The following is a 17,005-nucleotide window of genomic DNA, read 5'->3' as shown; positions in this document are numbered from 1 at the left end:
ACACACACACACACACACACACCCGTCAGCCATATACTACACACGCATACACGCACAAACACACACACACACACACACACACACACACACACACCGTCAGTCATATACTACACACGCATACACGCACACACACACACACACACACACACACACACACACACACACCCGTAAGCCGTATACTACACACGCATACACGCACACACATACACACACACCACACCACACTCACACACACACACACACACACACACACACACACACACACACACACACACACACACACACACACACCATATATGTGTATATGTCAGTATACAACACACGCATACACACACACACACACACACACACACACACACCTCATCCATCGCCGAACTGTCAACACTGGGGTCACTTTAAAGTCACAATCACCCGGCGTCTTTTCTAAATCCTCTTCCGCCCCCCCCCCCCCCCCCCCCCTTTTACCCCCTACCCCCTATCTCGACCTCCTTCCTTCCTCCTACTCCCCCTCCTACCCCCCCCCCCCGCCCCCCCCGTCCCCAACTCTCTCCAAGTCGGGTAAAAACTAACGTCCCACTTTCCGTTCGCCGGGTACACACGATTACATACACCAGTCTCTCTGTGCCTTTCCCGCACATGCGATTCATTTCTACCCTCTGACATGGATTCTGGTCAGCTAAGTAAGCTGAGAGAGCACGAGCTACGCTTAGAACGTTTGCAGCAACGTTTAGACCAGCATCTGTCGCTGCAGCAGCAGCAACAACAGCAACAACAACAGCAGCCGCGGCAGCAACGGTCGTCGTTGTCGTCGTCGTCAGAAACGCCCCAGGCACAGCTGCGCGAACAGCGAGACGGGTTGTTGGTCTCTTCCTCTGCTGGTTTCCAGGCGGTACGCTGTGAAGGGCGGTTTTTATTTTGTTGTTGTTAATGTTTGTATTTATTTATTTATTTGTTTGTTTGTTTGCTTGTTTGTTTGTGTGTTTATTTATTTATTCATATTTTTGGTTTGATTATTTGTGTCTTTGTTGTTTTTTTTTTCGTTTGATTAATTATTTAATTATTTTTGTGGTCGAAACTACACAGTGTGTGTGTGTATGTGTGTGTGTGTGTGTGTGTGTGTGTGTGTGTGTGTGAACGAATCGTCAGTTCATTTTACAAAGTTTTGAAATCCGTGAAGTGAAAATGAATGAGCCACAAGTTTTGATCGTTCAGTATAAATGATTGAAATGAGAATGCAGATATCGAACTTTCTTTCTCGCAATGCACGTGTACGTACGGCGAAGGTTCAATTTTCGCTGCAGCAGTTTGGTCATGGGTTGTTTTTTTTGGTGTTTTTTTTCCCCAATAAAGTGTCTCTTCTGTCTGTCAGTCCTTCTGTGTCTGTGTCTGTGTCTGTCCGTCCTTCTGTGTCTGTGTCTGTGTCTGTCCGTCCTTCTGTGTCTGTGTCTGTGTTTGTCCGTCCTTCTGTGTCTGTGTCTGTCTGTCCTTCCCTGTCTCTGTGTCTGTGACTGTCTGTCCTGTCTCTTCTGTCTGTGTCTGACTGTCCTTCCCTGTCTCTGTCTGTGTCTGTCCGTCCTTCTCTGTCTCTGTCTGTGTCTGTCCTTCTCTGTCTCTGTGTCTGTCTGTCCTTCTCTGTCTCTGTGACTGTGACTGTCTGTCCTTCTCTGTCTCTGTGTCTGTGTCTGTCCTTCTCTGTCTCTGTGACTGTGTCTGTCTGTCCTTCCCTGTCTCTGTGTCTGTGTCTGTCCTTTTCTGTCTCTGTGTCTGTGTCTGTCTGTCCTTCTCTGTCTGTGTCTGTCTGTCCTTCTCTGTCTGTGTCTGTGTCTGTCTGTCCTTCTCTGTCTCTGTCTGTGCTGTCTGTCCTTCTCTGTCTCTGTGTCTGTCTGTCCTTCTCTGTCTCTGTGACTGTGACTGTCTGTCCTTCACTGTCTCTCTGTCTGTGCCTGTCTGTCCTTCTCTGTGTCTCTGTCTGTGACTGTCTGTCCTTCTCTGTGTCTCTGTCTGTGCCTGTCTGTCCTTCTCTATGTCTCTGTCTGTGACTGTCTGTCCTTCTCTGTCTCTGTCTGTGACTGTCTGTCCTTCTCTGTGTCTCTGTCTGTGCCTGTCTGTCCTTCTCTATGTCTCTGTCTGTGACTGTCTGTCCTTCTCTGTGTCTCTGTCTGTGACTGTCTGTCCTTCTCTGTGTCTCTGTCTGTGCCTGTCTGTCCTTCTCTATGTCTCTGTCTGTGTCTGTCCGTCCTTCTCTGTCTGTGTCTGTCCGTCCTTCTCTGTGTCTCTGTGACTGTCTGTCCTTCTCTGTCTCTCTGTCTGTGCCTGTCTGTCCTTCTCTGTGTCTCTGTCTGTGACTGTCTGTCCTTCTCTGTCTCTGTCTGTGTCTGTCCGTCCTTCTCTGTCTCTGTCTGTGTCTGTCCGTCCTTCTCTGTCTCTGTCTGTGTCTGTCCGTCCTTCTCTGTCTGTGTCTGTCCGTCCTTCTCTGTCTGTTCTGTCCGTCCTTCTCTGTCTGTGTCTGTCCGTCCTTCTCTGTCTGTGTCTGTCTGTCCTTCTCTGTGTCTCTGTCTGTTCTGTCTGTCCTTCTCTGTCTCTCTGTCTGTGTCTGTCTGTCCTTCTCTGTCTGTGTCTCTGTCTGTGTCTGTCTGTCCTTCTCTGTCTCTCTGTCTGTCCTTCTCTCTCTGTCTCTGTCTGTCTGTCCTTCTCTGTCTCTCTGTGTCTGTCTGTCCTTCTCTGTCTCTGTGTCTGTCTGTCCTTTTCTGTCTCTGTCTGTGTCTGTCTGTCCTTCTCTGTCTCTCTGTCTGTGACTGTCTGTCCTTCTCTGTCTCTCTGTCTGTGTCTGTCTGTCCTTCTCTGTCTGTTCTGTCTGTGACTGTCTGTCCTCCGTCTGTCTGTCTGTCCTTCTCTGTCTCTGTCTGTGTCTGTCTGTCCTTCTCTGTCTCTCTGTGTCTGTGTCTGTCTGTCCTTCTCTGTCTCTCTGTGTCTGTGACTGTCTGTCCTTCTCTGTCTCTGTCTGTGTCTGTCTGTCCTTCTCTGTCTCTCTGTCTGTGACTGTCTGTCCTTCTCTGTCTCTCTGTCTGTGACTGTCTGTCCTTCTCTGTCTCTCTGTCTGTGTCTGTCTGTCCTTCTCTGTCTCTGTGTCTGTCTGTCCTTCTCTGTCTCTCTGTCTGTGTCTGTCTGTCCTTCTCTGTCTGTGTCTGTGACTGTCTGTCCTTCTCTGTCTCTCTGTCTGTGTCTGTCTGTCCTTCTCTGTCTCTGTCTGTGTCTGTCTGTCCTTCTCTGTCTCTCTGTCTGTGTCTGTCTGTCCTTCTCTGTCTCTCTGTCTGTGTCTGTCTGTCCTTCTCTGTCTCTGTCTGTGTCTGTCTGTCCTTCTCTGTCTCTCTGTCTGTGTCTGTCTGTCCTTCTCTGTCTCTCTGTCTGTGTCTGTCTGTCCTACTCTGTCTCTGTCTGTGTCTGTCTGTCCTTCTCTGTCTCTCTGTCTGTGTCTGTCTGTCCTACTCTGTCTCTGTCTGTGTCTGTCTGTCCTACTCTGTCTCTGTCTGTGTCTGTCTGTCCTTCTCTGTCTGTGTCTGTGACTGTCTGTCCTTCTGTGTCTGTGTCTGTCTGTCCTTCTCTGTCTGTGTCTGTCTGTCTGTCCTTCTCTGTCTGTGTCTGTGTCTGTCTGTCCTTCTCTGTCTCTCTGTCTGTGTCTGTCTGTCCTTCTCTGTCTCTGTCTGTGTCTGTCTGTCCTTCTCTGTCTGTGTCTGTGTCTGTCTGTCCTTCTCTGTCTCTGAGTCTGTGACAACTGTCTCTGTCCGTTCTCTGGCGCGGTCTCTCTGCTCGTCAGATGAAAAGGTAGAGTTTCGACTTGACCACATCAGCTCTCTCTCTCTCTCTCTCTCTCTCTCTCTCTCTCTCTCTCTCTCTCCCTCTCTCTCTCTCTCTCTCTCCCTCTCTCTCTCTGTCTCTCTCTCCCTCTCTGTCTCTCCCTCCCTCTCTGTCTCTCTCTCTCTCTCTGTCTCCCTTTCTCTCCCCCTCTCTCTCTGTCTCTCTCTCCCTCTCTGTCTCTCTCTCCCTCTCTGTCTCTCCCTCCCTCTCTGTCTCTCTCTCTCTCTCTTTCTGCCTCTCCTTCTCGCTTGTTGTTGATGTTGTTGTTGTGTTATTTACAGTCAGTTTTGTTTTTCTGTTCCTATATCAGTTCGTGCAATCCTAAGAAGACTTCAGTTTGCCAGAGTGTCCATAAACTGCATGGTGGGTTGGTTAGTATTGCGGAAATCTGTCAAAAGTCCGGTCCGAAATATTCATAATTTTCTAGTATTTCAGTCTTGTCGTGGCACGGATAAGACGCCGCTCATCTGCCAATTCATCAGTTGTCCGCCGGTGACTGAGGGTGTGGGTTCGAATCTTGCCGCTCTCGCCGGCGGCGCGGCCCTTACAGTTCTCCCATGTTTGACAGGAAAATCAAACTTGAGCGTCTGTATAATTATAGTCATTCGCCGCCGCCGCCGCCGCGGACTCTGGATGAGACTGACAATAAACTGAGGTCCTGTGTGCAGCACGCACTTTGTGCACTGGATCAGGATCAGGGTCAGGATCAGGATAGATACGTCGCAGGGGCCAGAGCATGATCGTCCGTCGTCGCAACGGACTCAGTTGACAACAACCACCCCCCCGTCCCCCAACCCCCTCCCCCCTTGGAAAACAGTACAGCTGGCAAGAAACTTTTGACAGCCACCCGCTATGAATGCTGCGGTCGTCCCTGTTCTCGCAGTTTCTTCCTCCAGCTGATTCCCCGCGCATTCTGCTATTGTTTTTAGGCTACAAAAATGAGATATGTAGCTGGTCTGTCTTACATAATGGAATAATAAAGCCCGGCTTACTTTTTTTATTCAATGAAAGGTTTTCACTGAAAAAGAGCCTATGACAACAAAAGTGTTATCCTCTGGCGAAATTCTTAAGGGAAAAAAAATCCATTCAGGTAGGAACTGAAACATATACATGCGTGTACTCAAGGTCTGTCTTAACTCACTCAGTACGGCCAGTCCTCTCTTCTCCTCTACACAGACCCCTCAGATGTCCAGTGGGTGTCTGAATGACCCAACCTTTCGCTTCCGTCATCAGAATTGTGGCATTCTTTGTCAACATTCACCTCTTCAGTATAAGAGCCTTCCGCTTGCAATATTTTGATGATAGTTATTGGGGTGAAACGCTGTTAACGTCGTCTCTTTCGCCGTTCGTATGGAGAGAGTTAAATTAAGCGCGTTGGGTTATGTTGCTGTCATGTGTCTGCCTAGCGGATGTCGTGTAGTTTTTGGATTTGTCAGAACGCAGTGACGCCTTCTTGATAAACTGAAACTGAAATTACGACTCTTCACTTCGACTCTTGAGGAGGAGAAGAAGAAGACTCTTTCGACGTCATGAAAAACAAAGTCTCACTCTGTGAAGTGGATAATAATGATTAATCACAGAGTTGTCGTTCGTTACATGGCCGCTCACGTTCCAAAATGCGAGCAACCCGGCTGTTACTTTCTTTTTAGTGTCATTGATAACAATATACATTTTGTGCCATTTGATGCCAAGCAACGTGGAAAGAGCCCCAGACAGGGAAAATGTCGTGGAAAGAGAGGGACCAAGCGAAATGACGAAAATTGACGTCGAAGCGACAGTTGTGCATTGAGGCGAACCGTGTTCGCTCTTTCGTGACGTCTATCGCGATTTTTTTTTTATTTTTAACAAAAATCCATCCCCTTCTTTCTCACACCCACCCATACCTCACGTCACCACTACTTTCCTTGCATTCGCATGCGCCCCCCCAACACCCCCCCCCTCCACACACACACACACACACACACACACACACACACACACACACACACCCGCCCCCCTCGTACTCCTCCCCCAAAAGAGAACAAAGTGAAAATAAGTCAACCAGTAAGTTCGGTGACTTCAAAAAAGGCAGCCAATGGGGCTGAGCATTATACTTTGAACTAGTTCAAGCTATATTATGTTGACTGCCACATAAAACGTTTCCTATGGAAGCAGGCAGAAATACACATTTTTTAAATCAATGAGATTAAAAAATGTTTTCAACTGTTTACTTTCACCGTCGATGATGTGCACGGGAGCATGTCTTAGTTCTCCCAGGGCAATGGTTCCCCAGGTTAAGTCTTCAGGCTTATTTTCCCCCAGGACTTAGTTCCCCCAGGTGTAAGTCCCCAGGTCTGTGTTCCCCCAGGTCTGTCCCCAGGTCTATGTTCCCCCAGGTCTGTCCCCAGGCCTATGATCCCCCAGGTCTAAGTCCCCTGGCCTATGTTCCCCCAAGTCTGAGTACCCTGGCCTATGTTCCCCCAAGTCTAAGTACCCTGGTATATGTTCCCCCAGGTCTAAGTCCCCAGGCCTATGTTCCCCCAGGTCTAAGTCCCCTGGCCTATGTTCCCCCAGGTCTAAGTCCCCAGGCCTATGTTCCCCCAGATCTGTCCCCAGGCCCATGTTCCCCCAGGTCTAAGTCCCCTGGCCTATGTTCCCCCAGGTCTGTCCCCAGGCCTATGTTCCCCAAGGTCTGTCCCCAAGACTATGTTCCCCCAGGTCTATGTCCCCAGGCCCATGTTCCCCCAGGTCTAAGTCCCCAGGCCCATGTTCCCCCAGGTCTGTCCCCAGGCCTATGTTCCCCAAGGTCTGTCCCCAAGACTATGTTCCCCCAGGTCTAAGTCCCCAGGCCTATGTTCCCCTAGGTCTGTCCCCAGGACTTAGTTCCCCCAGGTCTAAGTCCCCAGGCCTATGTTCCCCTAGGTCTGTCCCCAAGACTATGTTCCCCCAGGTCTAAGTCCCCAGGCCTATGTTCCCCTAGGTCTGTCCCCAGGACTTAGTTCCCCCAGGTCTAAGTCCCCAGGCCTATGTTCCCCCAGGTCTAAGTCCCCAGGCCTATGTTCCCCCAGGTCTGTCCCCAGGACTGTGTTCCCCTAGGTCTGTCCCCAGGACTATGTTCCCCTAGGTCTGTCCCCAGGACTATGTTCCCCCAGGTCTAAGTCCCCAGGCCTATGTTCCCCCAGGTCTTTCCCCAGGCCTATGTTCCCCCAGGTCTGTCCCCAGGACTATGTTCCCCGAGGTCTAAGTCCACAGGCCTATGTTCCCCAAGGTCTGTCCCAAAGACTATGATCCACCAGGTCTGTCCCCAGGACTATGTTCCCCCAGGTCTGTCCCCAGGACTATGTTCCCCTAGGTCTGTCCCCAGGACTATGTTCCCCCAGGTCTGTCCCCAGGACTATGTTCCCCAAGGTCTGTCCCAAAGACTATGTTCCACCAGGTCTGTCCCCAGGACTATGTTCCACCAGGTCTGTCCCCAGGCCTATGTTCCCCAAGGTCTGTCCCCAGGACTATGTTCCACCAGGTCTGTCCCCAGGACTATGTTCCCCTAGGTCTGTCGCCAGGCCTATGTTCCACCAGGTCTGTCCCCAGGCCTATGTTCTCCCAGGTCTAAGTCCCCAGGCCTATGTTCCCCAAGGTCTGTCCCCAGGACTATGTTCCCCCAGGTCTGTCCCCAAGACTATGTTCCCCCAGGTCTAAGTACACAGGACTTAGTTCTCCCAGGTTTAAGTCCCCAGGCCTATGTTCCCCTAGGTCTGTCCCCAGGCCTATGTTCCACCAGGTCTGTCCCCAAGACTATGTTCCCCCAGGTCTAAGTCCCCAGGCCTATGTTCCCCCAGGTCTAAGTCCCCAGGCCTATGTTCCACCAGGTCTGTCCCCAGGACTATGTTCCACCAGGTCTGTCCCCAGGACTGTGTTCCCCAAGGTCTAAGTCCCCAGGACTATGTTCCCCAAGGTCTGTCCCCAGGACTATGTTCCCCCAGGTCTGTCTCCAGGACTATGTTCCCCTAGGTCTGTCCCCAGGCCTATGTTCCCCCAAGTCTAAGTCCCTAGAACTTATTTCCCTCAGGTCTAAGTCCCCAGGCCTATGTTCCCCCAGGCCTGTCCTCAGGCCTATGTTCCCCTAGGTCTGTCCCCAGGCCTATGTTCCCCTAGGTCTGTCCCCAGGCCTATGTTCCCCCAGGTCTGTCTCCAGGACTATGTTCCCATAGGTCTGTCCCCAGGCCTATGTTCCCCCAGGTCTAAGTCCCCAGGCCTATGTTCCCCCAGGTCAGTGTAGCGACGCGCTCTCCCTGGGGAGAGCAGCCCAAATTTCACACAGAGAAATCTGTTGTGACCAAAAAAAGAGAAAAAAAAAAGAAGAAAAAGTAATACAATAATACAAGCAAGCATATAGTCAATATCGGTTAGTTAATGGTCAGATCATTCCAAGACATCCCAATACTGAATAACCTTCGCAGAACAGCGCAATAATGAATAATACACATGACTGTTGGTACTGTGCAAATCATTGTTGTTGGATTGTGCTGTTCCGCCAAGTTTGTATTGATTTATGATACTGTAAAATGATAATCTAGGTGCCCATTACAGAAACAGGTTTGTATACATTAATTGTAGCAAAATGATAAAAGGCATGCAGACGCGTTACTTTTTTTTTTTTTTTTTTTTTCCAAACTTACCTTTTTTTGGTCAGTTAACTCTCTCCATACGAACGGCGAAAGAGACGACGTTAACAGCGTTTCACCCCAATTACCATCATCAAAATATTGCAAGCGGAAGGTTCTTATACTGAAGAGGTAAATGTTGACAAAGAAAACCACAATTCTGACGACGGAAGCCAAAGGTTGGGTCATTCAGACACCCACTGGACATCCGAGGGGTCTGTGTAGAGGAGAAGAGAGGAATAGCCGTACTGAGTGAGTTAAGGTTTTGCAACACAGTACTTCTTCTTCTTCTTTTTCTTCGTTCGTGGGCTGCAACTCCCACGTTCACTCTCATATGTACACGAGTGGGCTTTTACGTGTATGACCATTTGAACCCCGCCATGTAGGCAGCCATGCTCTGTTTTCGGGGGTCAACACAGTACCAATTACACATTTACAGTGTTAGTAATAGTTCTGCACAATTCAGAAATGATTAAACATGTGCATCTAGTGCCCTCACCCCCTCACCCCCTCTCCTCACACTCACCTCAGTCTTCGGCATAAAAAAAATTATTATTATTTAGTTAGTTATTTTATTATTATTATTATTATTATTATTATTATTTTGTACGCTTATAGTTTACTTCATCACGTTTTTGCGCCTTATACATATTAGTATTAGTAGTAGTAGTTCTTTTTTATGTATGTACTTATTTATTTATTTATTTATTTATTTATTATTTTATTTTATTTTATTTCTTCTCAAGGCCTGACTAAGCGCGTTGGGTTACGCTGCTGGTCAGGCATCTGCTTGGCAGATGTGGTGTAGCATATATGGATTAGTCCGAACGCAGTGACGCCTCCTTGAGCTACTGAAACTGAAACTGAAATCTGCCCATCTTTTTGTGTGTAATATGTTTAGATTGGAAAAAAAAAGGATACAGCAAAAAGAAGAATTGTTTTACTAGTTCGTGTGTATTGTATTGTATTGTATTGTACGTGTTACTGTTTGTCACAACAGATTTCTCTATGAAAATCTGGCCTGCTCCTCGCAGGGAGAGCAAGTTACTGCAGTTGCAAGGCCACTATATATATATATATATATATTTTTTTTTTTTTTTTTTTTTTTTTTTTTTTTCTTGCAATTGCGTTTCTTTGTCAAAATGAATTTTTCTACATAGTCTTGCCAGGGACAACCTCTTTTTTTTTCTTTTCTTTTCTTTTTCTTTTTTTTTTTTTTGCCATGGGTTCTTTTTAGTGCATTAAGTGCATGCTACACAGGGGACCTGGGTTTATCATCACATCCGAATGACTAGCATTCAGACCACCACTCCAGGTGTAGTGGAGGGGTGGGTCAGTGGGAGATAATGCTGATGAGTGTGGGATTTGAAGCAGTGCGCTCAAATTCTCGCGCTTCGTTTGGGGGCGTATTACCACCAGGCAACCCCTCTGTTATGAATTATTTCTCACTGTGTGCGTGTGTGCGTGTGTCTGTGTCTGTGTCTGTGTGTGTCTGTGTCTGTGTGTGTCTGTGTGTGTGTGCAGAAGATGGCACAGCTGGCTCTACAGAAACCGGCGCCAGAGTTCAGCGTCCAGGCTGTGGTCAACGGAGAGTTCAAGACGGTCAAGCTGACCGACTACCGGGGGAAATATGTGGTGCTGTTCTTCTACCCTCTGGATTTGTGAGTGCTTGTGTACTGACTGAGTCTGTCTGTCGTGGGGTTGTGGCTCTGTTAGTGCTTGTGTACTGACTGAGTCTGTCTGTCGTGGGGTTGTGGCTCTGTTAGTGCTTGTGTACTGACTGAGTCTGTCTGTCGTGGGGTTGTGGCTCTGTTAGTGCTTGTGTACTGACTGAGTCTGTCTGTCGTGGGGTTGTGGCTCTGTTAGTGCTTGTGTACTGACTGAGTCTGTCTGTCGTGGGGTTGTGGTTCTGTTAGTGCTTGTGTACTGACTGAGTCTGTCTGTCGTGGGGTTGTGGTTCTGTTAGTGCTTGTGTACTGACTGTGTCTGTCTGTCGTGGAGTTGTGGCTCTGTTAGTGCTTGTGTACTGACTGAGTCTGTCTGTCGTGGGGTTGTGGTTCTGTTAGTGCTTGTGTACTGACTGTGTCTGTCTGTCGTGGGGTTGTGGCTCTGTTAGTGCTTGTGTACTGACTGAGTCTGTCTGTCGTGGGGTTGTGGCTCTGTTAGTGCTTGTGTACTGACTGTGTCTGTCTGTCGTGGGGTTGTGGCTCTGTTAGTGCTTGTGTACTGACTGAGTCTGTCTGTCGTGGGGTTGTGGCTCTGTTAGTGCTTGTGTACTGACTGTGTCTGTCTGTCGTGGGGTTGTGGCTCTGTTAGTGCTTGTGTACTGGCTGTGTCTGTTGTGAGGTTGTGGCTGAGTCTACCTTAACACGGTAGAGCATACCCAGATTCAAACTCTCGACTGTTGGCCGCCGTTCTTTCTCTGTCTCTGGACCTTGCAATTGGAATGAACTTCCTCTTTCGCTTCGTCAAGTCTCCGCAGTCAGCTCTTTCAAGTCTGGCCTTAAAACCCACCTCTTCCCAAAATAGCCTCCCTTCCCTGCCTCTTCCTTGTCTTTAGTTTCTCCAGTTTGGGAGTTATGCGTGCGTGAGAATGACTGGTGCGAAAGCGCTTAGATTTGTCTATGCACAAGATTCAGCGCTATATAAGTACCATTATTATTATTATTAATTCACCTACCTGGGCAGCGTCATATCGAACGACGCTACAGTGACCAAAGATGTGGACAACCGCCTCTCAAAGGCAAGCAGTGCATTTGGCCGCCTCAAAAAAGGAGTATGGAAAAACCACTCCTTGCAACTCTCCACAAAGATGCAAGTCTGCCGAGCTGCTGTACTGTCAACACTGCTATATGGATCAGAGGCATGTGTGCTGTACTGTCAACACTGCTGTATGGATCAGAGGCATGTGTGCTGTACTGTCAACACTGCTATATGGATCAGAGGCATGGGTGCTGTACTGTCAACACTGCTGTATGGATCAGAGGCATGGGTGCTGTACTGTCAACACTGCTGTATGGATCAGAGGCATGGGTGCTGTACTGTCAACACTGCTATATGGATCAGAGGCATGGGTGCTGTACTGTCAACACTGCTATATGGATCAGAGGCATGGGTGCTGTACTGTCAACACTGCTGTATGGATCAGAGGCATGGGTGCTGTACCGGAAACAAACAAAGCGGCTGGAGCAGTTCCATATCGAACGATGCTACAGTGACCAAAGATGTGGACAACCTCCTCTCAAAGGCAAGCAGTGCATTTGGCCGCCTCCAGAAAAGAGTATGGAAAAACCACTCCTTGCGACTCTCCACAAAGATGCAAGTCTACCGAGCTGCTGTACTGTCAACACTGCTATATGGATCAGAGGCATAGGTGCTGTACTGTCAACACTGCTGTATGGATCAGAGGCATGTGTGCTGTACTGTCAACACTGCTATATGGATCAGAGGCATGGGTGCTGTACTGTCAACACTGCTGTATGGATCAGAGGCATGGGTGCTGTACTGTCAACACTGCTGTATGGATCAGAGGCATGGGTGCTGTACTGTCAACACTGCTGTATGGATCAGAGGCATGGGTGCTGTACTGTCAACACTGCTGTATGGATCAGAGGCATGGGTGCTGTACTGTCAACACTGCTATATGGATCAGAGGCATGGGTGCTGTACTGTCAACACTGCTATATGGATCAGAGGCATGGGTGCTGTACTGTCAACACTGCTGTATGGATCAGAGGCATGGGTGCTGTACTGTCAACACTGCTGTATGGATCAGAGGCATGGGTGCTGTACTGTCAACACTGCTATATGGATCAGAGGCATGGGTGCTGTACTGTCAACACTGCTGTATGGATCAGAGGCATGGGTGCTGTACTGTCAACACTGCTATATGGATCAGAGGCATGGGTGCTGTACTGTCAACACTGCTATATGGATCAGAGGCATGTGTGCTGTACTGTCAACACTGCTATATGGATCAGAGGCATGGGTGCTGTACTGTCAACACTGCTGTATGGATCAGAGGCATGGGTGCTGTACTGTCAACACTGCTGTATGGATCAGAGGCATGGGTGCTGTACTGTCAACACTGCAGTATGGATCAGAGGCATGGGTGCTGTACTGTCAACACTGCTGTATGGATCAGAGGCATGGGTGCTGTACTGTCAACACTGCTGTATGGATCAGAGGCATGGGTGCTGTACTGTCAACACTGCTGTATGGATCAGAGGCATGTGTGCTGTACTGTCAACACTGCTGTATGGATCAGAGGCATGGGTGCTGTACTGTCAACACTGCTATATGGATCAGAGGCATGGGTGCTGTACTGTCAACACTGCTAAATGGATCAGAGGCATGGGTGCTGTACTGTCAACACTGCTATATGGATCAGAGGCATGGGTGCTGTACTGTCAACACTGCTGTATGGATCAGAGGCATGGGTGCTGTACTGTCAACACTGCTGTATGGATCAGAGGCATGGGTGCTGTACCGGAAACAAACAAAGCGGCTGGAGCAGTTCCATCAGAGATGCCTTCGGTCTATCATGGGCATCAAGTGGAAGGACTACATAACGAACATAGAAGTCCTAGAAAGAGCTCAACTGCAAAGCATCGAGTCAATGCTCATGCTAAAACAACTTCGCTAGGCAGGTCACATCACCCGGATGCCTGACACTCGCATGCCGAAAGCAGTATTCTATGGGGAGTTGGTCCAAGGCAAACGCAATACAGTCAGAGAATTTAGTAAAAATGTAAATGAATGACTAAGTAAATAATAAATAAAGATATAAAAAAAGAGAAGAAAAAGTGGTCTCCTCTTACCAGGGGAATTTTAAGGATTCAGAAGTAATAAACACATTTTAAAAAAAGTAGCACAAAAACTTAGAATTGATACAGAAAGAAAGACATTAGTAGATGAAAAATTGTAGCACAAAAATACAAACTATCATTATTTCATTGATACAGAAAGAAAGACATCAGTGGATGTCTCTGTGGCACTTGTGAGTGAAGTGCTAAGTTGTCTGGGACGTCAGCTGACAGTTTTATTCACTGGCACGGAACGGGTTAACGAGGCAGTTGTATGAGAACAGAATCTGCCGTTTTCATTTCAGTCAAACCCGTCTCCTGTCCTTCCACTGTGATACATAGCGTAAAGCACAGAGCGGCTGGCGTGTTGTCTTGTTTAACTCACTCAGTACGGCCAGTCCTCTCTTCTCCTCTACACAGACCCCTCGGATGTCCAGTGGGTGTCTGAATGACCCAACCTTCAGCTTCCGTCGTCAGAATTGTGGTATTCTTTGTCAACATTCACCTCTTCAGTATAAGAGCCTTCCACTTGCAATATTTTGATGGTGGTAATTGGGGTGAAACGCTGTTAACGTCGTCTCTTTCGCCGTTCGTATGGAGAGAGGGTAATGACTTCAACAGCTGTGTCCAAGAAATAGAGGAGAGAGGGGGGTGGACAATGTCAGTGGAGAGGTGGAGGTGGGGGAAGGGAGTGTGTGGAGTGATGGCCTACAGGTAACGCGTCCGCCTAGGAAGATAGTCAGGCCTTGAGAAAAAAAAAAAGAAAGAAGTAAATAGTTATTTTTTAATTTTTGTTTGTTTTATTTTTTAATTTTTAGTTATTATTATTATTCTTTATTTATTTATTTTTTATTTTATTTTATGTATTTATTATTATATTTTTAATTTTTTGTACGCTTATTGTTGACTTCATCAAGTTTTTGCGCCTTATACATATTATTATTATTAGTAGTAGTTCTTTTTTTTATGTATCTCTCTCTCTCTCTCAGTCTCTCTCTCTCTCTCTCTCTCTCTCTCTCTCTCTCTCTCTCTCTATATATATATATATATATATATATATGTACATGACAGTAGAGCCACGCTTTGCAGCAGTCTTTACCTTTCCCCACGTCATTGCAGCATATATATATATATACATAACTCATAACAACAGTAGAGCCATGTTTTGTGGCACTGTAAGCAGCTGACAAGTTTGCCACATCCACTAACCACCCCCCCTGTGTGTGTGTGTGTGGTTTGCAGCACGTTTGTGTGCCCCACGGAGATCATCGCCTTCAGTGACCGTGCAGAAGAGTTCCGCTCCGTCAACTGCGAGGTCCTGGCCGCTTCCACCGACAGTGTCTTCTCTCACCTCGCCTGGTGGGACTTCTTCTTCTTCTTCTTCTTCTTCTGCGTTCGTGGGCTTCAACTCCCACGTTCACTCGTATATACGCGAGTGGGCTTTTTACGTGTATGACCGTTTTTACCCCGCCATATAGGCAGCCATACTCCGCTTTCGGGGGTGTGCATGCTGGGTATGTTCTTGTTTCCACAACCCACCGAACACTGACATGGATTAAAGGATCTTTAACGTGCGTATTTGATCTTATGCATGCGTATACACACGAAGGGGGTTCAGGCACTGGCAGGTCTGCACATATGTTGACCTGGGAGATCGTAAAAATCTCCACCCTTTACCCACCAGGCGCCGTCACCGTGATTCGAACCCCGGGACCCTCAGATCGAAAGTCTAACGCTTTAACCACTCGGCTATGGCGCCCGTCGCCTGGTGGGTTCTTTCTTCTGTATTTTGGATTGATTGATTGATTGATATGGATACTTATATAGCGCCTATCCTTGGTCGGAGACCAAGCTGTAAGCGCTTTACAAACACGGAGTCATTTACACAACAGGCTGCCTACCTGGGTAGAGCCGACTGACAGCTGCTGTTGGGCGCTCATCATTCGTTTCCTGTGTCATTCAATCAGATGTCAGGCACGCACACTGCACACTCAGACAGACATGTAACATTTAACATTTTATGTGTATGACCGTTTTGTTTATTTACCTCGCCATGTAGGCAGTCATACACCGTTTTCGGGGTGTGCATGCTGGGTACGTTCTTGTTTCCATAACCCACCGAACGCTGACATGGATTAAAGGATCTTTAACGTGTGTATTTGATCTTGTGATTGGGTATACACACTGGCAGGTCTGCACATATGTGAGATTCGAACCTGGGACACTCAGATTGAAAATCCAACGCTTTAACCATTCAGCTATAGCGCCCGTCGGCTGTTTTGGGGGCCCGGGGGGTGTGGGGGGGGGGTTGGAATGGCAGGCGGGGGTGGGGGGCGGGGGTGGGGGGTCGGAGGGGGTTGGGATGGGGGGTGGAGATGGGTGGGTTCAGGGTGGAGGAAGGAGAGGGATGGGAAGTGGGGGGTGGGGGTGGGTGGGTTCAGGGTGGAGGAAGGAGAAGGATGGAGAGTGGGGGGTGGGGGTGGGTGGGTTCAGGGTGGAGGAAGGAGAGGGATGGGAAGTGGGGGGTGGGGGTGGGTGGGTTCAGGGTGGAGGAAGGAGAGGGATGGAGAGTGGGGGGTGGGGGTGGGTTCAGGGTGGAGGAAGGAGAGGGATGGAGAGTGGGGGGTGGGGGTGGGTTCAGGGTGGAGGAAGGAGAGGGATGGAGAGTGGGGGGTGGGGGTGGGTGGGTTCAGGGTGGAGGAAGGAGAGGGATGGAGAGTGGGGGGTGGGGGTGGGTGGGTTCAGGGTGGAGGAAGGAGAGGGATGGAGAGTGGGTGGTGGGGGTGGGTGGGTTCAGGGTGGAGGAAGGAGAGGGATGGAGAGTGGGGGGTGGGGATGGGTGGGTTCAGGGTGGAGGAAGGAGAGGGATGGAGAGTGGGGGGTGGGGGTGGGTTCAGGGTGGAGGAAGGAGAGGGGTGGAGAGTGGGGGGTGGGGGTGGGTGTGTTCAGGGTGGAGGAAGGAGAGGGATGGAGAGTGGGGGGTGGGGGTGGGTGGGTTCAGGGTGGAGGAAGGAGAAGGATGGAGAGTGGGGGGTGGGGGGGTGGGTTCAGGGTGGAGGAAGGAGAGGGGTGGAGAGTGGGGGGTGGGGGGGGTGGGTTCAGGGTGGAGGAAGGAGAGGAATGGAGAGTGGGGGGTGGGGGTGGGTTCAGGGTGGAGGAAGGAGAGGGATGGAGAGTGGGGGGTGGGGGTGGGTTCAGGGTGGAGGAAGGAGAGGGATGGGAAGTGGGGGGTGGGGGTGGGTGGGTTCAGGGTGGAGGAAGGAGAAGGATGGAGAGTGGGGGGTGGGGGTGGGTGGGTTCAGGGTGGAGGAAGGAGGGGTGGAGAGTGGGGGGTGGGGGTGGGTTCAGGGTGGAGGAAGGAGAGGGATGGAGAGTGGGGGGTGGGGGTGGGTTCAGGGTGGAGGAAGGAGAGGGATGGAGAGTGGGGGGTGGGTGGGTTCAGGGTGGAGGAAGGAGAGGGATGGGAAGTGGGAGGCTTGATGTTAGCGTAAAATTTGTTTGTTACTTTAATGGGCAAGTTTTTGTTTCTCTCTCTCTCTCTCTGTGTCTCTCTCTATCAGTCTGTCTCTGCCTCTGTCTCTCTCTCTCTCACTCACACACATTCACATATTATTTTAGACATGTGAGGATGGGGGGGTGGGGGTCGGGGGTGGGGTTTGTGATTGGAATGGAGGGGCTTTATATCAGCACACACATACACACACA

The 17,005-nt window shown here is 49.2% G+C and overlaps 1 protein-coding gene across 4 annotated transcripts in view; it reads left to right on the top strand.

Annotated features, from left to right (window-relative positions):
• The window catches only part of LOC143294712 (peroxiredoxin prdx-2-like), a 45,300-nt gene that overhangs the window by 17,138 nt on the left and 11,157 nt on the right, over positions 1-17,005 (top strand). Inside the window, exons 1-3 of one of the 4 annotated variants that reach the window (XM_076606127.1) lie at positions 593-889; positions 10,023-10,156; positions 14,543-14,659. In XM_076606127.1, coding sequence (XP_076462242.1) covers positions 662-889; positions 10,023-10,156; positions 14,543-14,659 — 479 coding nt within the window. In that variant the 5' untranslated portion in view covers positions 593-661. Of the gene's footprint in view, positions 1-592; positions 890-10,019; positions 10,157-14,542; positions 14,660-17,005 lie in introns of those variants that run through there. The other 3 variants (XM_076606126.1, XM_076606128.1, XM_076606129.1) reach the window with 3 other exon arrangements.

This window comes from Babylonia areolata, chromosome 20 (genome assembly GCF_041734735.1).
Source record: "Babylonia areolata isolate BAREFJ2019XMU chromosome 20, ASM4173473v1, whole genome shotgun sequence".
Lineage (NCBI taxonomy): Eukaryota > Metazoa > Mollusca > Gastropoda > Neogastropoda > Buccinidae > Babylonia > Babylonia areolata.
The sequence above is the reverse complement of the archived record's forward strand: the minus strand, read 5'-3'. Positions and strand labels throughout refer to the sequence as shown.